Source organism: Callithrix jacchus, chromosome 19 (assembly GCF_049354715.1).
Source record: "Callithrix jacchus isolate 240 chromosome 19, calJac240_pri, whole genome shotgun sequence".
In the NCBI taxonomy this organism is placed as follows: Eukaryota; Metazoa; Chordata; class Mammalia; order Primates; family Cebidae; genus Callithrix; species Callithrix jacchus.
Genome location: NC_133520.1, coordinates 27838620 through 27857662, shown reverse-complemented (window position 1 = coordinate 27857662; position 19043 = coordinate 27838620). Strand labels below are relative to the sequence as shown.

The following is a 19043-nucleotide window of genomic DNA, read 5'->3' as shown; positions in this document are numbered from 1 at the left end:
TTTGCCTGAGATGCGGTGAGCTGCCTGAAGTAAGTTCATTGTACTCACTAGAATATGCCTCCCCTTTAGCTACATTTTTATTTTCCTTCCTTCCTGATCTCTTTCTCTTTTATTTTTTGGGTGGCTGCAGGGTGGGAAGGGTAGAGGTAACTGTAGCTGTTACAAAAACAACAAACTCTGGAGCCAAGGAAAGCTGCTAAGTATTTGGGATATACAATAAGCATGTTTTGTGTTGTGTGGGGCAGCCATCGGTGGCAGAAAGAAATGGTTCCATAAGTTATGCTGGAAGAAAGTTCTTTAGTGGGGCTAAGCTTATAATTTAAGATCATTTTTTTCCCTGCAGAAATAAACTGCTAGCTTTATAATGGGAGCCAAGAGAAAATTGGTTTTGCTATGTAAAATTTTGCTTTACAGAAAATTTAGTAAGTTTTTTTGTTCCTTATATCTAGGGGTCTTTACAGTAACCCCCTTATTTCTTACTAGTTTTATTCTTATTATGTATAATCAATAGTTCATTATATTATAACAGTCACAAAATCCACTAGATTTAAAAATATATACAAACATTCTTATGGTTTAATGGCAAATTCAAGCTGCAGGCTAAGGCCAAACAATAATTTGCAGGATTCTGGGTAATACAATGTTAAAAACTAAGAATCTAAAAGGAAATAAAAGGTGGGGCAGGGATAAAAGATGCAAGGAAAAGAAATGAGCAGTTAAAGCTAAAAGCTCCATATCATGAGTCAAATTTAAAGCCATTCTCTCAATTTTCTGTTTCTCCTCTTCTAATCATTTTAAGAGGTTAGGAGAATCTATCAAGGGTAACAGCTGAAATCTAAAATAATAGTAATAATAGCTGCTTTCTAAAAAGGTAACCAGGTGAAGTTATGTCAACATTCCACTTTGTTCTGTTCATAGGAACATTTAAAATTAAAGAGATTGATTACCTCCTTGAGGACGAACAACACGAGGCTGTACAAAAGATGGCTTCACCACTTCAAACCACCAGAACAGTTCCGCCATGAACACCAAATAATTACTCTATATAGGAAATTTAAGACAAAGCCTACATTAGGTAAAACTTAATGTTAAACAGAATTTTACTGTTTTAAAACATAGGTTTAAATCTCATTCATTCATCACTGGCATATATTCACTTTACAGGCTATTAAACATGGGATGGAATATTAACTCTTGTGGGTAAAAATTATAACAACTATTCAAAACCTCTTTGCTGATGATTTGTTCTATAGCTCTAAAATGGTGGTCCAATTTATCTAGCAGGCATGAATATCTCTAACTGTGTAGAATGCTCAGATAATATATAAGAAACTTTCATTCCAAAGCAAATACAAGCAACTTAAAAAGTTATTCAATCCTCTGACACTCTGAAGATGGGTTATCACTTAAAAAAAAAAAAATCACTGAGTAAGCTCTACTCAGATCCCTAGAAATTTCTCCAGAAAGTAATTAGATACATTGTTAAAAAATAGTATATGTATGTGTTCAATAATGCTAAACTCAACAGTAATCCAGGTGCTAAATAATACCAAAACTCTAAATTTTTATAGCTAATATTTAATAATTTTGAAATGTACAAAACATTACTTATATAATTAATGTATCTACCTAATAATTTTGAAAAGTTATTAATAAGTCAACAATGTTACCTTTTATTATTCTATTTTAAAATGTAAATAATTTTTTAAATGGCTTTAAATTAATGGAAAAGATTAAGGGTCCTCAAAAGCACATTTTTACTACAAGCTTATATTTTAAAATGTGTCTATCATAAATGCTATAAGCATTAAGAATTGTTTCAATTTTAGGCATTTGGTAAATTTTAAAAACTGTACAAAATCTGTTTTCATAAGTATTTAAACATGTTTTCTAAATTTTGTACACTTGGCATTTAATAAAATAGTTACTATCAAATTTGTTAGTATTTAATAAGTGAGGTCTTATTTCATAAGATTATCCTGGATATGGTTATTTTCTAATGTCTTACCTTTTTCCTACTTGCTAATTATGAATAATCCTTCTATATGCTCTCTATTAAAGTGCATGCATTCTCTTGGTTTTGTTTCTCATATTTAAGTTGGTGACTTTCAAATACCATCTCTCATCTGATGGTTCTGGAAGGCTATTGTGTATGCAGAAAGTAGAGAAAAGAGGCTGGGTACAGTGGCTCAGGCCTGTAATCCCAGTGCTTGTGGAGGATACGGAGGAAGGACTGCTTGAGGCCTGGAGTTTGAGACCAGCCTGGGCAACATAGCTTGTCTCTATTCAAATTTTAAAATTAGCCACGCATGGTGGCGCATGCCTATCATCCTAGCTGCTTGGGAGGCTGAGGCGGGAATACAGCTTGAGCCTAGGATGTGGCTGATCGTGCCACTGCAATCCAGCCTGGTGACACAGTGAGACCCTGTCTCTAGAAAAATAAAAAGAAAGTGATGAAATGAGAAGTATCAAGGTGACGACTCTTAGGTTTTTGTCTTGAGCAACTAATAGTGTGATGGAGAGGACTGGGAGAAATAGGTAACTAAAGGAATCAAGAGTTAATATTTGAGATGTTCACTGGACATTTACGTGGACCTGTGTCATGTAGGTGGCTGAGTGCAAGAGTTAGAGTGTTAGAGAAGATAATGCACAGTGGTGAAGAGCATTTAGTAGGTTTCTACTTTACCTTCACTGTTTGCTTTTACTGTAAATTTTCAGAATTTTAGAATGTTGATATACGGATACATACTAATTGAAGCAGCTGTTAATATTTGTGACCAAAAAAAAGTAATGAGAATGCTTATAATCCCTAAAAACTATGCAATGGATCTCATCCCTGCTTGACTCCTCAGAAACTTTATATTAAAAAAAATTATTTCTTATTTCTTAGATGTTTGGGGAACAGGTGGTGTTTGGTTACACGAATAAGTTCTTTAGGTGATTTCTGAGATTCTGGTGCAACTATCACCCAAGCAGTGTACACTGTACTCAATGTGTAGTCTTTTAACCCTCAACCCCTCCTGCTTTTTTTCTGAGTCACCAAAGTCCACTGTATCATTCTTATGCCTTTGCGTCTTTATAGCTTAGCTCCCACTTACAAGTGAGAACATAGGATGTTTGGTTTTTCCATTCCTGAGTTACTTTACTTAGAATAATGGTCTCCAATTCCAACCAAATTGCTGTAAATGCCATTATATTCTCAATCTTACTTTTCTCTCCTACATAGTTACCCTTCCCCTCTCAATGGAATTTTTCCTATTTGGCTTTTAACATGCTCAAATCCCTCCCATCAAAATAAATGAAACAAAACCTTCACTCAATAACTGTTCTCTAGTTTCTCCCCACGTCCCCATCTTTTTACCTCTTCACACAAACTTCTTTTAGGAGCAGGTCTCTCTACTGATACTCTCCATTTCATCCCTTTACTCTCTAATCTACTTCACTCTTGGCATTGAGTCATATCATTCCCCAACAACTATTGCTCAAGTCACCAATGATGTACATATGTTCCTAAATCAAACAGATTTCCCATCTTACTTGACCTCTCAGCTGCATTTCATACTCCTGATCTCTCCCTTCTTCAGAACACTGCCATGCCTTGTCCATCAGCTACTAAATGCGTCTCAAATGTACTGACTGCAGTGGCCTGCTGAGCATTTTCTTTTGGATATCTCAAAGGCCTATGTCCAAATTGAAATAGTGACCTTCCCTACAAATGTGATCTTATTCCAGTCCTATTTCACTAAATGGCAACACTATCCCAGTGTGCAAACCAGAAACCCAGCAGTCATCCTTGACACCTTCTTCTCTCTCCCTTCCCATGTCCAATTCATCACCAACGCATGCAGATTTTGCATCCTAAATCTTTCTGGAATCCACCAACTTCTCTCCATCATAACTGCTCTGATTCAAATGTTTCTGCCTTGTTTGGAACACAGTAGCTTTTCTTTAGCTTGTTAAGAAAACAAACTTTTCAAAATGCAACTCTCTTTCCATTACTCATGAGGTAAAGAGAATCTTACTGTGGTTTACTAGAGTGTACTTGGTAGAGTCCCTTTTTGTCTTTCCAGAGTCATCTCTTACCCGGAGTTCCTCATCTTACCCACCAGACTATAAGGTCTAAAAAGACAAAGCTTATCCTCATCATTATATCTTCAGTGTTTAAAACAGTGTCTGGTACATGATAGATGCTCAATAAATATTTATTTAATGAACGTACGATGAATGAATCTATGCATTAAAAAAAAGAACAGTCAGTAAAACATCAAAACATTGACAGAGAATATTTCTGAGTAATAAAATTACTGTGGTTTATATTTTTTCCTTAAACTTATCTTTATTGTATACTTTCTAAAGCCAAAGAATAAAATTCGTTTTTAAGTATTGGTGCTAGGTTCCATTTTACTAGCATAGTTAACTGAAAGCTGACTATATTTTGGAAAAATACTGCTTAAGTGCTCAATAATTATCTGTTGACAGAAAGTAAGTTAATATTTTAAGGACTTTGGTAAGATAGTCATCCTAATAACATAATTTTACTGTATTTGGCCACAAGGTGTCAGTACAGTGAGAAATAATTTTCCCAGTAATTAAAGCTCATGAAGATTATGTCTTTCTAAATTTATGACTATTAAAAAGCAATAAATCTGTCCCCATATTTCAGGAATGATCCAAATTAATTTCATTTAAAAGCTTCTTCTTTCCTTCTTTTAGTTAAGATGGTCATAAGACTACATATTCTTGTCCCAAAAGCCCCTTAAGCTGATAAACAACTTCAGCAAAGTCTCAGGATATAAAATCGATGTACAAAAATCACTAACATTCCTATACACCACCAACAGTCAAGCTGAGAGCCAAATCAGGAATGCAATCTCATTCACAACTGGCACAACAAGAATAAAACACCTAGGAATACAGCTAACCAGGGAAATGAAAGATCTCTACAAGGAGAACTATAAAACACTGCTCAAAGAAATCAGTGACGATACAAACGAATGGAAAAACATTCCATGCTCATGGACAGGAAGAATCAACATTGTTAAAATAGCCATACTGCCCAGATCAATGTATAGATTTAATGCTATTCTCATTAAACTACCAATGATATTCTTCATAGAGCTTAAAAAAAAAAAACAAAACTATTTTAAAAATCACCTCGAACCAAAAAAGAACCTGAATAGCCAAGGAAATCCTAAGCAAAAAGAACAAAGCTGGAGGCATCATGCTACCTGACTGCAAACTATATTACAGGGCTACAGTAAGCAAAACAGCATGGCACTGGTACAAAAATGGAACAGAATAGAGAGCCCAGAAATAAGGCCACATATCTATGACCAAATGATCTTTGAAAAAGCTGACCAAAGCAAGCAATGGAGAAGGGCTCCCTATTCAACAAATGGTGGTGGGATAACAGTCTAGCCATATGCAGAAGATTGAAAACAGATGCCTTCCTTATACCATTATGTAAAAATTAACTAAAGATAGATTAAAGAATTAAATATAAACCAAAAACTATAAAAACCCTGGAAGAAAACCTAGGCAATACCATTCTTGACATAGGAATGGGCAAAGATTTCATGACAAAGGTGCCAAAAGAAATTGCAACAAAAGCAAAAACTGACAAGATCTAATTAAACTAAAAAGCTTCTGCACAGTAAAAGACACTATCAACAGTATGAACAGAGAGCTTACAGAATGGGATAAAATATTTGCAACTGTGCATCTGCTAAAGATCTAATATCCAGCATCTATAAGGAACTTAAACACATTTACAAAATAAAATTAACCCCATTAAGAAGTGAGCAAAGGACATGAACAGACACTTTTCAAAACAAGACACAGACATACATGTGGTCAACAAGCATATGAAAAAAGGCCCAATATCATAGATGATCAGAGAAATGCAAATCAAAACCACAATGACATGCCATCTCACAACAGTCAGGATGCTTATTATTAAAAAATCAAAAAATAATAGGTGCTGACGAAGTTGTGGAGAAAAAGGAACACTTACACACTGTTGGTGGGAGTGTAAACTAGTTCAACCATTGTGGAAAACAGTGTGGTGATTCCTCAAAGACCTAAAAACAGAAATACCATTCAACCCAGCAATCCCATTACTGGGTATATATATCCCAAAGGAACATAGATCATTCTACCAAAAAGACAGATGCTTGTGTATGTTCACTGTAGCACTATTAACAATAGCCAAGTCCAATATGGCAGCACCCAGTGGCAGTGTGAACTGTGAGTTCACCGAGTTCCAGGAATTACTCAAGGTGATGAGGACAACTGATGACAGAATAGTACATGAATTAAACACTGTGGTTCCAACAGCTTCCTTTGCAGGGAAAATTGATGCGAGCCAAACCTGTAAACAACTTTATGAGTCTTTGATGGCAGCTCATGCCAGTAGAGACAGTCATAAAAAACTGTATAACCCAGATGTCAGAAGTAGGAAAAAACCTCCAAGAAACGAGAGAAAAGAATTTGGACCCTTTAATCTTATTAAAGCAACTTAGAAAAGAGCAGACAAAGTTGAAATGGATGCAGTCAAAACTGAATGTTGAAGTGGTAAATGACAGGAGCTGGAAGGTGTTTAATGAACACTGCCGAATTCACTTCAAGCCTCCAAAGAATGAATAAAGATATATATATATATTTTTTAAAGGACCGGGTCATCTCATAAAAGCTAAGCATGACAGGTATTAAACAGGGTGGGCTTCCTAGGATGATTTCTGAGCCACCAGTCCAAGACCTTTTGTTGATTTCAGCCCTACTTAGCCAAGACCTCAAATATACATATTTCTGATAATTATGGAGAAATCAACTGCTATTTTATACTGATTCTGTAAAAAAAAAAAAAAAAGGTTTTGCAACTATTAAAATAATTTTCTGACTCAGTGTAAAAAAAAAAAAAACAATAGCCAAGACATGGAATCATCCTAAATGCCCATCAAGCATAAAGAAAATGTGGTACATATACACCATTGAATACTATGCAGTCATAAAAAAGAACAAGATCATGTTCTTTGCAGGAACATGGATAAAGCTAGAGGTCATTATCCCTAGCAAACTAACGCCAAGACAGAAAACCACATACCAGATGCTCTCACTTATATGATGAAAACACATGGACAGAAAGAGGAGAACAACAGAAACCGTTGCCTATCCACAAGATCTAATAAGGAAATGGAAGGAGGGAGAGGATCAGGAGAAGTAACTGATCGGTGTTAGGCTTTAACACCTGGGTGATGAAATAAAAATCTATACAACAAACTCCTAGGACACAAGTTTACCCATGTAACAAACCTGTACATGTACATTTGAACTTAAGCTAAAAGCTTAAAATAATATTGAATTAAAAAAAAAGATATTCAAATGAGGTCAAAGCTTTGGTTCTAATAAGTGAAGAATATAGAAAGTAACCAAAGCCCTTTCTGTAGATTATCATCTAGTTTAAACATACCTAGTTTAAGAAAATACTTTTATATGGATCATACCCAGACAAAATTGATCTAAACAGCAGGACTGTATATTATGTACTGGATGTCCAAAGTATACCACATACCAAATTAAACAAATCTTATGTCTCCATGTATTTAGTGAGTCCGTTTTTTTCCTTTGAGATTACAGAAGTAGCATTTAAATTTTTAGCTGATAAACAATGTAGGTATCTTGTTAATGCCTTTTCTGGTATTAACAAAAATTAACATTTCTGGTATTGCCTGAAAATATCCGAAAAAACATTACAAGATATATATGGAAATGATATCTCCTAACTTTCATTCTGATATAAATGGCAAGAGTGTAAACCTTCAACATTAATTAAAAAAAAATTTTTTTGATATGTCAGACACAAGAGACTGGGTACAACTTCGGGTCAGTAGGAGTAGTGGCTTATTTTGGAAATGCCTTTCCCACTGGCTCCATCATTTACCCTGCTGTTTCATTTACTGCTTCATCCCCAAAGCTGAGAACAGGGTCCAGCACATGGAGATACTCAGTAAATATCTGTTGATGAATAAATACATGACCAAATCCCCAGGCCCAGCACAGTGTCTAGCACATAATAGTTTCTTGCTAAAATATTTTTCAGATATTAGTGTGGCTCCTGAAATGTTCTAAAGAAGTTTTAATAATCTCCAATTTTGGCCGTTTGATATTTTTCTGACAAACTTGTTTAATGCTCCTTTCTTTTCATCTTAGTAACTTTTACATGCTTGCATTCTGTAGTTTCTTCAGACAGCGTCTTAAATTAGGGCTTGGTTCCAATGATGCACATGCGACACCTGTTATCTAGAGTAGCTGCAAACAAATCCTAAAATTCTTCAAAAGCAATACATGTATCCAGTTAGTTTTCCCATTTCAAATGGTCTACCAGAACAAAAACTGCATCCATGGGGGTCTGCCTGAGTTTATGTAACATGCATATGATACCCACCATGTTTTTAGCAAGAGCAAATATTGAACTTCAAATAAATTACTATTTTAAACACTTTTTTTTTTTTAACCTTAAAGAATTAAAAGAGACTGTGGCTCAAGCCTGTAATCCCAGCACTTTGGGAGGCCGAGGCAGGTGGATTATGAGGTCAAGAGATTGAGACCATCCTGGTCAACATGGTGAAACCCGTCTCTACTAAAGATACAAAAAATTAGCTGGGCATGGTGGCGCGTGCCTGTAATCCCAGCTACTCAGGAGGCTGAGGCAGGAGAATTGCCTGAACCCAGGAGGTAGAGGTTGCCGTGAGCTGAGATTGCACCATTGCACTCTAGCCTGGGTAACATGAGCGAAACTCCATCTCAAAAAAAAAAAATTAAAAGAGAAAGCCCCTATGATTTTCATTTTGTTTTTGGTGATAGGGTCTTGCTTTATCACCCAGGTTGGAGTGCAGTCATGCAATCATGGCTCACTGCAGCCTCAGCCTCCTAAGTTCAAGCAATCCTCCAACATCAGCCTCCTGAGTAGCTGGGACTACAGCTGTGTGCCACCACGCCTGGCTAACTGTATTTTCTGTAGAGATAAAAGTCTCACTATGTTGCCCAGGCTGGTCTTAAACTCCTGGACTGAAGCCATTCTCCTGCCTTCTCCTCCCTAAAATGCTGGGATTATGGGCATGAGCCACCACTCCCAGCCTACAGTTTTTATATTGTAGTTCAGTATTTCATAAATTAATATGGCTCAACTAGAAAACATTTCTGATTTCTGAATTGACTTTATATTATTGACTCACATAAAATACAACACTAATATTACTAAAATAATATCTGGAGCATAAATAATTCTTGAAGTATTAAAAATAATAGTATTCATAACACAACTTTTCAAAATTGGGAATGGAATGATTTTCAAAAATCTATTCATGATGATGATGATGCTGATTTTTTGAGATATAGTCTTATTCTGTCATCCAGGCTGGAATGCAGTGGTGCCATCTCAGCTCACTGCAACCTCTGCCTCCCAGGTTCAAGTGATTCTCCTGCCTCAGCCTGTAGAGTAGCTGGGACTACAGGTGCACAACACCACGCCTGACTGATTTTTCTATTTTTAGTAGAGGTGAGGTTTCACCATGTTGGCCAGGCTAGTCTCAAAATCCTGGTCTCAGTGATCTACCCACACTGGCCTCTCAAAGTGCTAAGATTACAGGTGTGAGCCACTATGCCTGGCCATGATTATTATTTTTAACATTTAATATCAAATGTAAATAAAATATATTCAACTTAAAATTAAAAAAATAATACTATCCAGGTGAAATTGTATTCTTTTAACAATCTGACAGTATACATTAGCCAACAGTCAAAGGACAATAAAAGTGACAAATTTCAGATAGTCTGATAGCTAAAGAACAATTATATCTAATCTAGTGAGAATAAACTAAATTTCAATTTAATGTTCAATGACTCATTATACACACAAAAATGCACAAGGATACCATATCATTTCATGTAACTATACATATCACATATTAATGCATAATGGTAGTTAACTAGTACATAATCTTACTTTTCAATTAATTTTTTAATTAAAAATTCTTTAAGAAAAAGAAAGTTCATTATTTGTGAAGAATCTTACTGTTTCTAAGCATGGTCCAGAAACATTTAATGGCTTATTCTCTATTTTGCAAACGTTAAGACAACAGATCAATTTTGTACATGATTTTTTTTTTCTTTTTTTGAGACAGGGCCTGGCTCTGTTGCTCAGGCTGGGGTGCAGTGGAATCTCAGCTCACTGCAACCTCTGCCTTCCAGACTCAAGCAATCCTTCCACATCAGCCTCCCAAGTAGCTGGGATCACAGGCATATGCCACCATACCCAGCTAATTTTTGTATTTATTGTAGGGATGGGGTTTCACCATGTTGCTCAGTCTGGTCTTAAACTTCTGAGCTCAGGTGTTCCGCCCACCTTGGCCTCCCAAAGTGCTGGGATTACAGGCACAAGTCATTACACCTGGCCAATTGTGTATATGACTTTAAGTTTGGCTTTACAATATAAAAGACACTTGTAGCTAATAATAGCGTATTCAAAAACATAAAATAAAGATAAAAATCAAACAAAAATTGTTCCTTCAAAAGCTCTTTTGACTGATATAGTTGATCTATAAACTTAAAGTTGCTAGGTCATTTACATATCTTGTTCTATGGTTTATTTTTTATTTTTAAAATTTTATTTATTTACTTATTTTTTGAGACAGGGTCTTGCTCTGTTGCCCAGGCTGGAGTGCAATGGCACAATCATGGCTTGCTGCAGCCTCAACCTCCTGAGCTTAAGCATTCCCCCCACCTTGTCCTCCCAAAGTACTGAGATTACAAGCATGAGCCACTGTGCCTGGCCTTGTTTTATTATTATTATTTTAAACAGCAACAACATATTTTAACAAAGAAAAGGGAAAAAAGGAATAATTTAATTTACCTTTATGGATGAAGCAGCATAGAGCATATCTTCCAGGGTGAAATGGCAACACTGGTTCAAGTATTCTTGGCAAAATTCTTGAATCAGCTGCAGATTATACAGGCTATCAGCCAAAGACATAGTTTCTTTCAAACAAATATCTTCAAATAAGAAAAGAGCAAGGTGGTAACTTTGGATTAATCTGATAATAAATATTTCATATCCATCTTGTAATTAGTACAAATATACAATTCTGGTTAACAAACATACATTTATAAATATAGTAGTCGTTATACAGAAAGACTTAGAAACCAAGCACTATTTTTTAAACTACCTCCCTTAGAATTATATATAAGTTATTTTTTTAAAAAGTCTTCATTACTTATTAAATAATATTGTCTTTTTTTCTGAGACAGAGTCTCACTCTGTTACCTAGGCTGGAGGGCAAAATAATATTGTCTTAAATATTGGTTACCATCTGTCTACAGTTCAGAAATATTAAACTGGAACACTTACCCTCTAATCTGACAACATCAGGACAGTAAAAATGAATAAGGGCAGCTAATGCACAGCCATCTGTTCCGTCTTTCAACAAATTTTCTACCAATGGAATGCAAGGCAGTTGCTTAAGCAATGTTTGCTCTTTCCTATAACGAGCCTACAATATAAAAAAAAGACATGAAAATAAATAAGTACTAAGCAATGCATAGGAAAAAAATCAGTACCATAAATTCTAATGTATCAGTAATAAAATAAATCACGAGAAATAAGACCACTCACAAATACGCCTTTTTTCTAAGTAACGCTAGGTATTACCAAAGTTAAATACACCCAACAACAGCTGTAGTTTTGAAGCTCAATACTTAACATACTGCTAATTTATGACATTTAGCTTAAATATTTCAATATAAAAGCATCACAAAACAGATTTTGAACACTTTACATCCAAATAATCAGTTTTCCTCTTTTGAAGATAATAAAATTAATCTACTTCAATGTCAGACTTAATTTAGAGTGAAAGTTCTTATATGGGAAGAGCAAGAATACCATTCAAGTAGAAAGTTATCAAAATAAGGGGGAAGATAGAAGAATATACTAGTCTTAAAATAAATTTGAGGAACTGGAATAGTATCACCAAGACATTCTGGGTTATCATTTAAATGTGAGGCAGCACAAATAGTTAAAAACTTTGAAAGTAAAAAAAAAAAAAAAAACCCTCCCAACTTAAGTTTCGTTGAACTAATAACTGAGCAAGTATATAGGTTCTTGCTCCCCCTCAGAAAAAGAGAAGAAACCTTTGTTTTCTAAAGATTGCTTGGTGTGGCTAGATAGAAAGTTTTAAAATAGTTCTCTAAAAACTGAGACATGCTGTAAAAGTAATTAAGAGAACAAAAAAGTCTTGGGTCAGATTACTGGGATTCAGATCCCGGTTCTGCCATTTATTAGTTTTGTGATCTTAGACAAGTTACTTAAACTCTCATTTCTCATTTTCCATCTGAAAACTGAGGTAATAATACTGACTTCATAGAACCACTGGAAGATTAAGTAAACTGATGGACACGAAGTGTTATGCACCCTGCTGGGCACACAGCAAGCAATCAATAAAGGTCAGCTATCATTAGCTGTTAGCTCTTCTAAAGCCAAGAAAAATAATGCAGAAGATTTAGTGAATGTACACACTGAAGTATTTTATTAGTAAAATGTGTAAGTTACTGATAGTTTTTAAAAAGGTTATCAAAACTAATTTTTCTTCTAATTCCATCTAAACTGGTCATCTCTATATTTTATGACTAAAATATAATTATGAGATAAAATACTTTTGTGAGAATAAAAATAGAAAAACAAAATTTGACTGAAAGAGAACACTTAACATTTGGTAGTGAAGTTAGATTTCTTTTCAGTGCTATCTCTCAGAAAAGCATCAGCATTAATGAAGAAGGAGATAATTATTACTGCATTTCTCTCACTGGCTACCCAAGGACAAAATTCACAAAACATGTTTTCCTCTTGAAGATTTTTGAAGGTTCTTATTAATTAGTGCATAGTAGACTCTGTATTTAAGAGTACATCCCTGATTCAGAGGGTAACTATATTCAGAAAAAAATTACTTGCAGGTACTATATAAATTCTTTAATTGATTACAATTTTTACATATCCTTAGAAAAATTCCTCCCTTTGCGGCTAAGAGACAGTTTAAAATCAACCATGGGGAGGGAAAGGAAAGGAAGAAAGAAAAAAGAAATCAACCAGTACAGTGGTATGTTCTAGGCTTAGGCTGCCTTTCTCACAATTAGTACTATTCTAGATCCTTACACTCTTTTCTTTGGTTATCTCAGATCAAAACAGTTTGCCTCTTGGATATCCTCTGAATTGGGCTGGGACTAGTAGTTTGTTTTTAGCCTATGACCTCAACTGGACTGAGCCAAGCACCCAGGGTCATGGAACAAAGAACTGAATTATGTGATTTGTTCTACTCCCTCCTGCAAAGCAGCACTTCTGTACAAGGTGTGTGCAGACAAGCACATGTACACACATACACACACACATACACACCCAGCTTTATATGACATTAGCCATAAATATCTATGGTTTAGACTAGACAATCAGAGAATTATGAATGGCATGCCAAAACATTTTCCTAAAGATTATATTCTAGAAGATATATTAGGTAAACCAACTTTAAATCTTGAGATTATGTGCAACTATCAGAAGGTTCATCTGCAATTCATGAAAGAGACTTTTATATATGCTTTATAAACTCACTGCATGGAAACACGTCTTTTCTTTCTGCAAACTTATAAGTTTGGCATTTAGATGGAATACCCTATATTTTTATATTTCAACATTATGGTATATTTCTTTTCTTTTCTTTTCTTTCTTTTTTTTTTTTTTTAAGAAACAGCATCTCACTCTATCACCTAGGCGGGAATGCAGTGGCACGATCATGGCTCACTACAGCATCGACCTTCTGAACTTAGTTGATTCTCCCATCTCAGCCTCTTCAGTAGCTGGAACCACATGTGTGCACCACTATGCTTGCCTAATTGTTGTATTTTTTGTAGAGACGAGGTTTTGCCAAGTTGCCTAGGCTGGTCTCAAACTCCTAGGCTCAAGGGATCTGCCTGTCTGGGCCCCTCAAAGTGTGGGATTATGTGTGTGAGCCACTGCATCCGGCTATTATGGTATATTTCTAAATCAGAGTTTTATTCTTGAGGGTGTAAAATAGTTCTTAAGTGGTTTAACACACCCATCCCCATATTTAAATCTGAAAGATCAATCTTAATTTAAGTCAAATCAGAATATGGTTTTGGTCCACTACTGGTGAGGTCACCGAAAATCTTCTGCTTTTTAAATCACACAAAAAGTGAAGTATCATCTATAATTCAACCTGAAAAGGAAACAATACTGCCAAAAAGATAATTTTAAAAAATAGAGAAGGGGTTTCAATATGTTGTTCAGGATGGTCTCGAACTCCTGGGCTCAGGCAATCCTCCCACCTTGGCCTCTCAGAGTGCTGGGATTACAGGTGTGAACCACCACACCCAGCCACAAAGATGATTTTTATTATTTTTTATTTATTATTTATTTATTTGTTTGAGACAAAATCTCGCTCTTGTCCCCCGGGCTGGAGTGCAATGGTGCGATCTTGGCTCACTGTAACCTCCAGCTCCCGGGTTCAAATCATTCTCCTGCCTCGGCCTCCTGAGTAGCTGGGATTACAGGTGCTTGCCACTACACCAAGCTAATTTTTGTATTTTTAGTAGAGACGGGGTTTCGCCATGTTGGTCTCAAACTCCTGACCTCAGGTGATCTGCTCGCCTCAGCCTCCCAAAATGCTGGGATCACAGGCATGAGCCACCACACCTAGCCCACAAAGATGATTTTAAATGCAGACAATTTATACTTGCAATTCAAATTCATATTTACTAAAATTATTTAAGTTAATGAGAAGCTACACCCATAAGTTTTTTTTATCCTACTTACTGATAGTCTGTGAATACTGACAAGATTAGCAATAGCATGTTTACCCTTTAAATTATTTTTAGAACTTTTATCTTTCCAAAGTACATGACAAAATACCTTAAAATCCAATCTCTATTCAGTGACTAACAGAGTTACATAAAACAACTTTACCAGCAAGACAAACAATACCATTCTACAATTACAATTCCGGAGAGCAAACTGAAGTAGCTGAGCAAACTTACTGGAACCAGTTTCCAAAACCATTTGGAAGGAGACTTCAGAGGAAGCAGCGGGTGGGGGGAGGGAAAAAGGGGAAAGCAAAAGGTAAGGGGAAAATTCATCAGAATTATCTTCAATTAACAAATTATAGTAAAGCTTTTGATAGTGGAGTTCCAAGTTTATAGTTCTCATAACATTTCATATGTTAATAGTTTAGTTAAAATATATAGGATGCTAACGATAAAGACCACCATCTTCTCCTGTATCTCTCCTCTCCCCATACAGTTTAGGATACCTAGAATATGCTGTATACTTTAGCAGCAAAAATTTTACTTGAGTTTTGGAATCATATATAGTATTAAAAAATAAATCTATGTCACAAAAGGGAAGTAAAAAGATTCTACAGCTAGGTTTGCAATCTAGTTCTTAGGTATTAGTAGACTGTAACTGATAAAGCAATATTCTCCCCCAAAAAGCAAAGTAGAAAGATAATTTCAATAAAAATAAGTATAAAGCAAAGAATAATATAGAATATATCAAGACGATCATTTCTTTCACTATATAAAAAGTTTCTCTTAATTAATAGAAAAAAACCTATTTGGCAATTGTTACCAGTTAACCAAGTAACTACTTACATAAACAGAATACAAACGCTATTAAATTTACTCTCTAGGGTTGTCCCAAAGAACCTAATTTTCTTCTTTAAAAAAGCGAATATAATAAACCCATAATTTCAGATAACATGAATTAATAATTTGTGATTGTTTACCTTTGTATCTGCTAAAACAATTTCTAGCTCTGACTAAATATTTGTTGAAGTGAACCAAAGTAAATAGGAGGAGTTAAAATTCACACTCAAAATTTTTATGTAGAAAGTTTTTCCTGTATACATTAACAGAAACATAAGATTATTTAGAAAAACATGAATAAAGTATTTTCAAGAACTTTAAGAATTAGCAAAACGTCACCTGAAGAATCAGAAATACACCAGCTTCCTATATATAGCATAAAATTTTTCTTATAGCAACAGGAAGAATAGACTCAGTAATTTTGTGACATGTATTTAAATCTCCCATTTAACTGGACATTTTCGGCAGCTGCAGTTACAATAGCCACAGAAAGTACAAGAGGAGGACCAAAGAGCAGGAAGCCACTGAAAACGTGCCAGGGTTTCTAATTTGTAATGGAAAATTTAAAAGACAGGGATTTTTTTGTTTTCTGGACTAGAAGAACCCATTAAATAGAAACTGGTGATAACAAGAAATCATTGTGGACTCTTCCTAACAGCAGGTGTACAAAGGAGTCTCTAATGGTTCAAGTTAATCCGTATTTCTTGTAAAATATGCAGTAATTGGATTTTAAATTTTTTTTTTACTAATTCAGACTGCTCTGGCCTTTCTCTTGCCCTTCCATTGATCTAAATTGGTAACAGCAATCCTCTTAGGGGAAAACGGAAGCCCAGACACTGGCTGTTTGAAGGAAATTTTTAAAAAGTAAATGTACTAAAAGAACAAATAAATATTTACACAATGCATATTTATATACTTAGGCTTCAAAAAGTTCAAATACATAGCGTAAGTTCCTTGCTGAATAATAACTCCATTTCTGAAGTGATCAGCAACTATCCTTTCAGTTTTCAGGGAAGAATTAGGCAAACTGCAACATCATATCCTGTTTTAAGATGTAAATAATCATAAGGACAAAGGATTTTTTCCCCCTTTTTCCTTTTTACCAGGACCACCAGGCAAGAAACAAATGTTTTTTTAAAAACCATGGATAACAAGTGGAAAAACTTTTATTAAGTTTCCACTGACAAGGGGGCCAACCTAGACAATCCAGATTTTCTGCAAGAGTTCTAATTTCAAGTACTCTTTTCTTGTCTTGATAATACATGTTTGGCTCACCCTAAATTTTGGCTAGTTGTTTTAGGACCTGCCACTAATACCCTTCAAATAGTTCATGTCTTCCTCTGGGTATCTACAACATTCTGGAAAGGTAGGATAATTCCTGAACTACCTCTAGGTGCTCTCAGGCCATTCTAGGAAGATACTGGTTTGGTGTGGTCTTTATTGGAGACCTCAGGAAGTTGGGAGTCCTTCAGGGAGTTAATCATGGTTGTGACTTGTCACTGCATGACTTGTTAACTTGTTAGATTTAATCTTTTTGTTTTGTTTTGTTTTTTTTAGGGCAGTCTCCCTCTGTCACCCAGGCTGGAAGGCAATGGTGCAATTTCAGCTCACTGCAACCTCCATCTCCCAGATTCAAGCAATTCTCCCACCTCTGCCTCCCAGGTAGCTGGAACACCAGGCATGAACCACTATACTTGGCTAATTTTTATATTTTTTGGTAGAGACGTGGTTTCACCATGTTGGCCAGGTTGGTCTTGAACTCCTGACTTCAAGTGATGCTCCTGCATCGGCCTCCCAAAGTGCTGGTATTACAAGTGTTAGCCACCACACCTGGCCATTCGAGTTAATCTCTTAACTGTTACAGGTCCAAAAGTTGTATAGAATCACTGATGGAATGTAAAATGGTACAAACTCTTTTGGAAGGGATTTTGTCAATATCTAACAAAAGTACATACAGTATGCATTTATCCTTCAATCTAGCAATCCAACTTCTAGGAAATTTACCTTGAAAATACATATCCCAAAATGCAAAAGGACACTTATTATTCTGTGTAGCACAATTTGCAATTGCAAGATACTGGAAACTACTTAAATGCCTATACATAGGTATGCAGTTGAAGAAAACTACAGCACATATATGCAAGGGAGCACTATGATGCTTTAAGAAATAATGATAGGCTAGCGCGATCGCTCACGCCTGTAATCCCAGCACTTTGGGAGGCCTAGGTAGGTGGATCACAAGCTCAGGAGTTCGAGACCAAGCTGGCCAATAGGATGAAACCCCTACAAAAAAATACAAAAATAAGCCGGGCGTGGTGGCACTCACCTGTAGTCCCAGCTACTCAGGAGGCTGAGGCAGAAGAATCATTTGAACCCTGGAGGCAAAGGTTGCAGTGAGCCGAGATCGTGTCACTGCATACCAGCCTGGGTGACAGAGCAAGACTCCATCTCAAAAAAAAAAAGGAAAGAATGATGATCTCTAGGGACTGTATGGAGAGATTTCCAGGATATACCACTATTGAAAAGAGCAAAGAAGTACAAAATAATGAATATGTTTTGTGTTAGAAAGGAGGAGAAACAAACATGCACATATGTGCTTGGTCCATTTAGAAAGGCTGGCGGGAGTACACGTGGAGTAGGTAAGGGGTAGAAGAGATGGGGGAGGCACTGATACTTCTCTGAGTATACCATTTGTATAGTTCTGACTTTTGGAATTATGTCAATGTTCTACATATTCAAAAAACAAAAGTAAACAAGGATGGGTTCAAAAAAAGATACCTAAAATGGAATAAATACAGAAACCAATTAACGCAAATGTATTTCAAAGGAATAATATAACCACAGTGAAGGTGGGGGCAGAGGGAAACAACTTAAGAACATAGTACTTTGACTATATACTATCAGTCTAAAATAAAAAAGAACTGGGCCAGGCGCGGTGGCTCAAGCCTGTAATCCCAGCACTTTGGGAGGCCGAGGCGGGTGGATCACGAGGTCAAGAGATCGAGACTATCCTGGTCAACACGGTGAAACCCCGTCTCTACTAAAAATATAAAAAATTAGCTGGGCATGGTGGCACGTGCCTGTAATCCCAGCTACTCAGGAGGCTGAGGCAGGAGAATTGCCTGAACCCAGGAGGCGGAGGTTACGGTGAGCCGAGATCGCGCCATTGCACTCCAGCCTGGGTAACAAGAGCGAAACTCCGAAACTCCGTCTCAAAAACAAACAAACAAAAGAACTGCAAACAAATTTTAAACTCTTCTTAGTAGGTTTTTTTTTTAGACAGAGTCTCGCTCTGTAACCCAGGCTGTAGTGTAGTGGCATCATCTCAGCTCACTGCATGCTTC

General features: G+C 35.9%; 1 protein-coding gene and 1 pseudogene across 6 annotated transcripts in view; one reads left to right on the top strand and one right to left on the bottom strand.

Moving 5' to 3' along the window:
* The window catches only part of CAMSAP2 (calmodulin regulated spectrin associated protein family member 2), a 181099-nt gene that overhangs the window by 16832 nt on the left and 145224 nt on the right, over positions 1-19043 (bottom strand). For 3 of the 6 annotated variants that reach the window (XM_078356781.1, XM_035281050.3, XM_017966545.4), the window contains 4 exons: positions 15094-15126; positions 11405-11546; positions 10910-11049; positions 948-1041 (listed from right to left, as the gene is read on the bottom strand). In XM_078356781.1, coding sequence (XP_078212907.1) covers positions 948-1041; positions 10910-11049; positions 11405-11546; positions 15094-15126 — 409 coding nt within the window. The remainder of the gene's footprint in view (positions 1-947; positions 1042-10909; positions 11050-11404; positions 11547-15093; positions 15127-19043) is intronic. The other 3 variants (XM_078356782.1, XM_017966544.4, XM_035281051.3) reach the window with 1 other exon arrangement.
* Positions 6219-6645, top strand: LOC100393257 (protein MIX23 pseudogene; annotated as a pseudogene).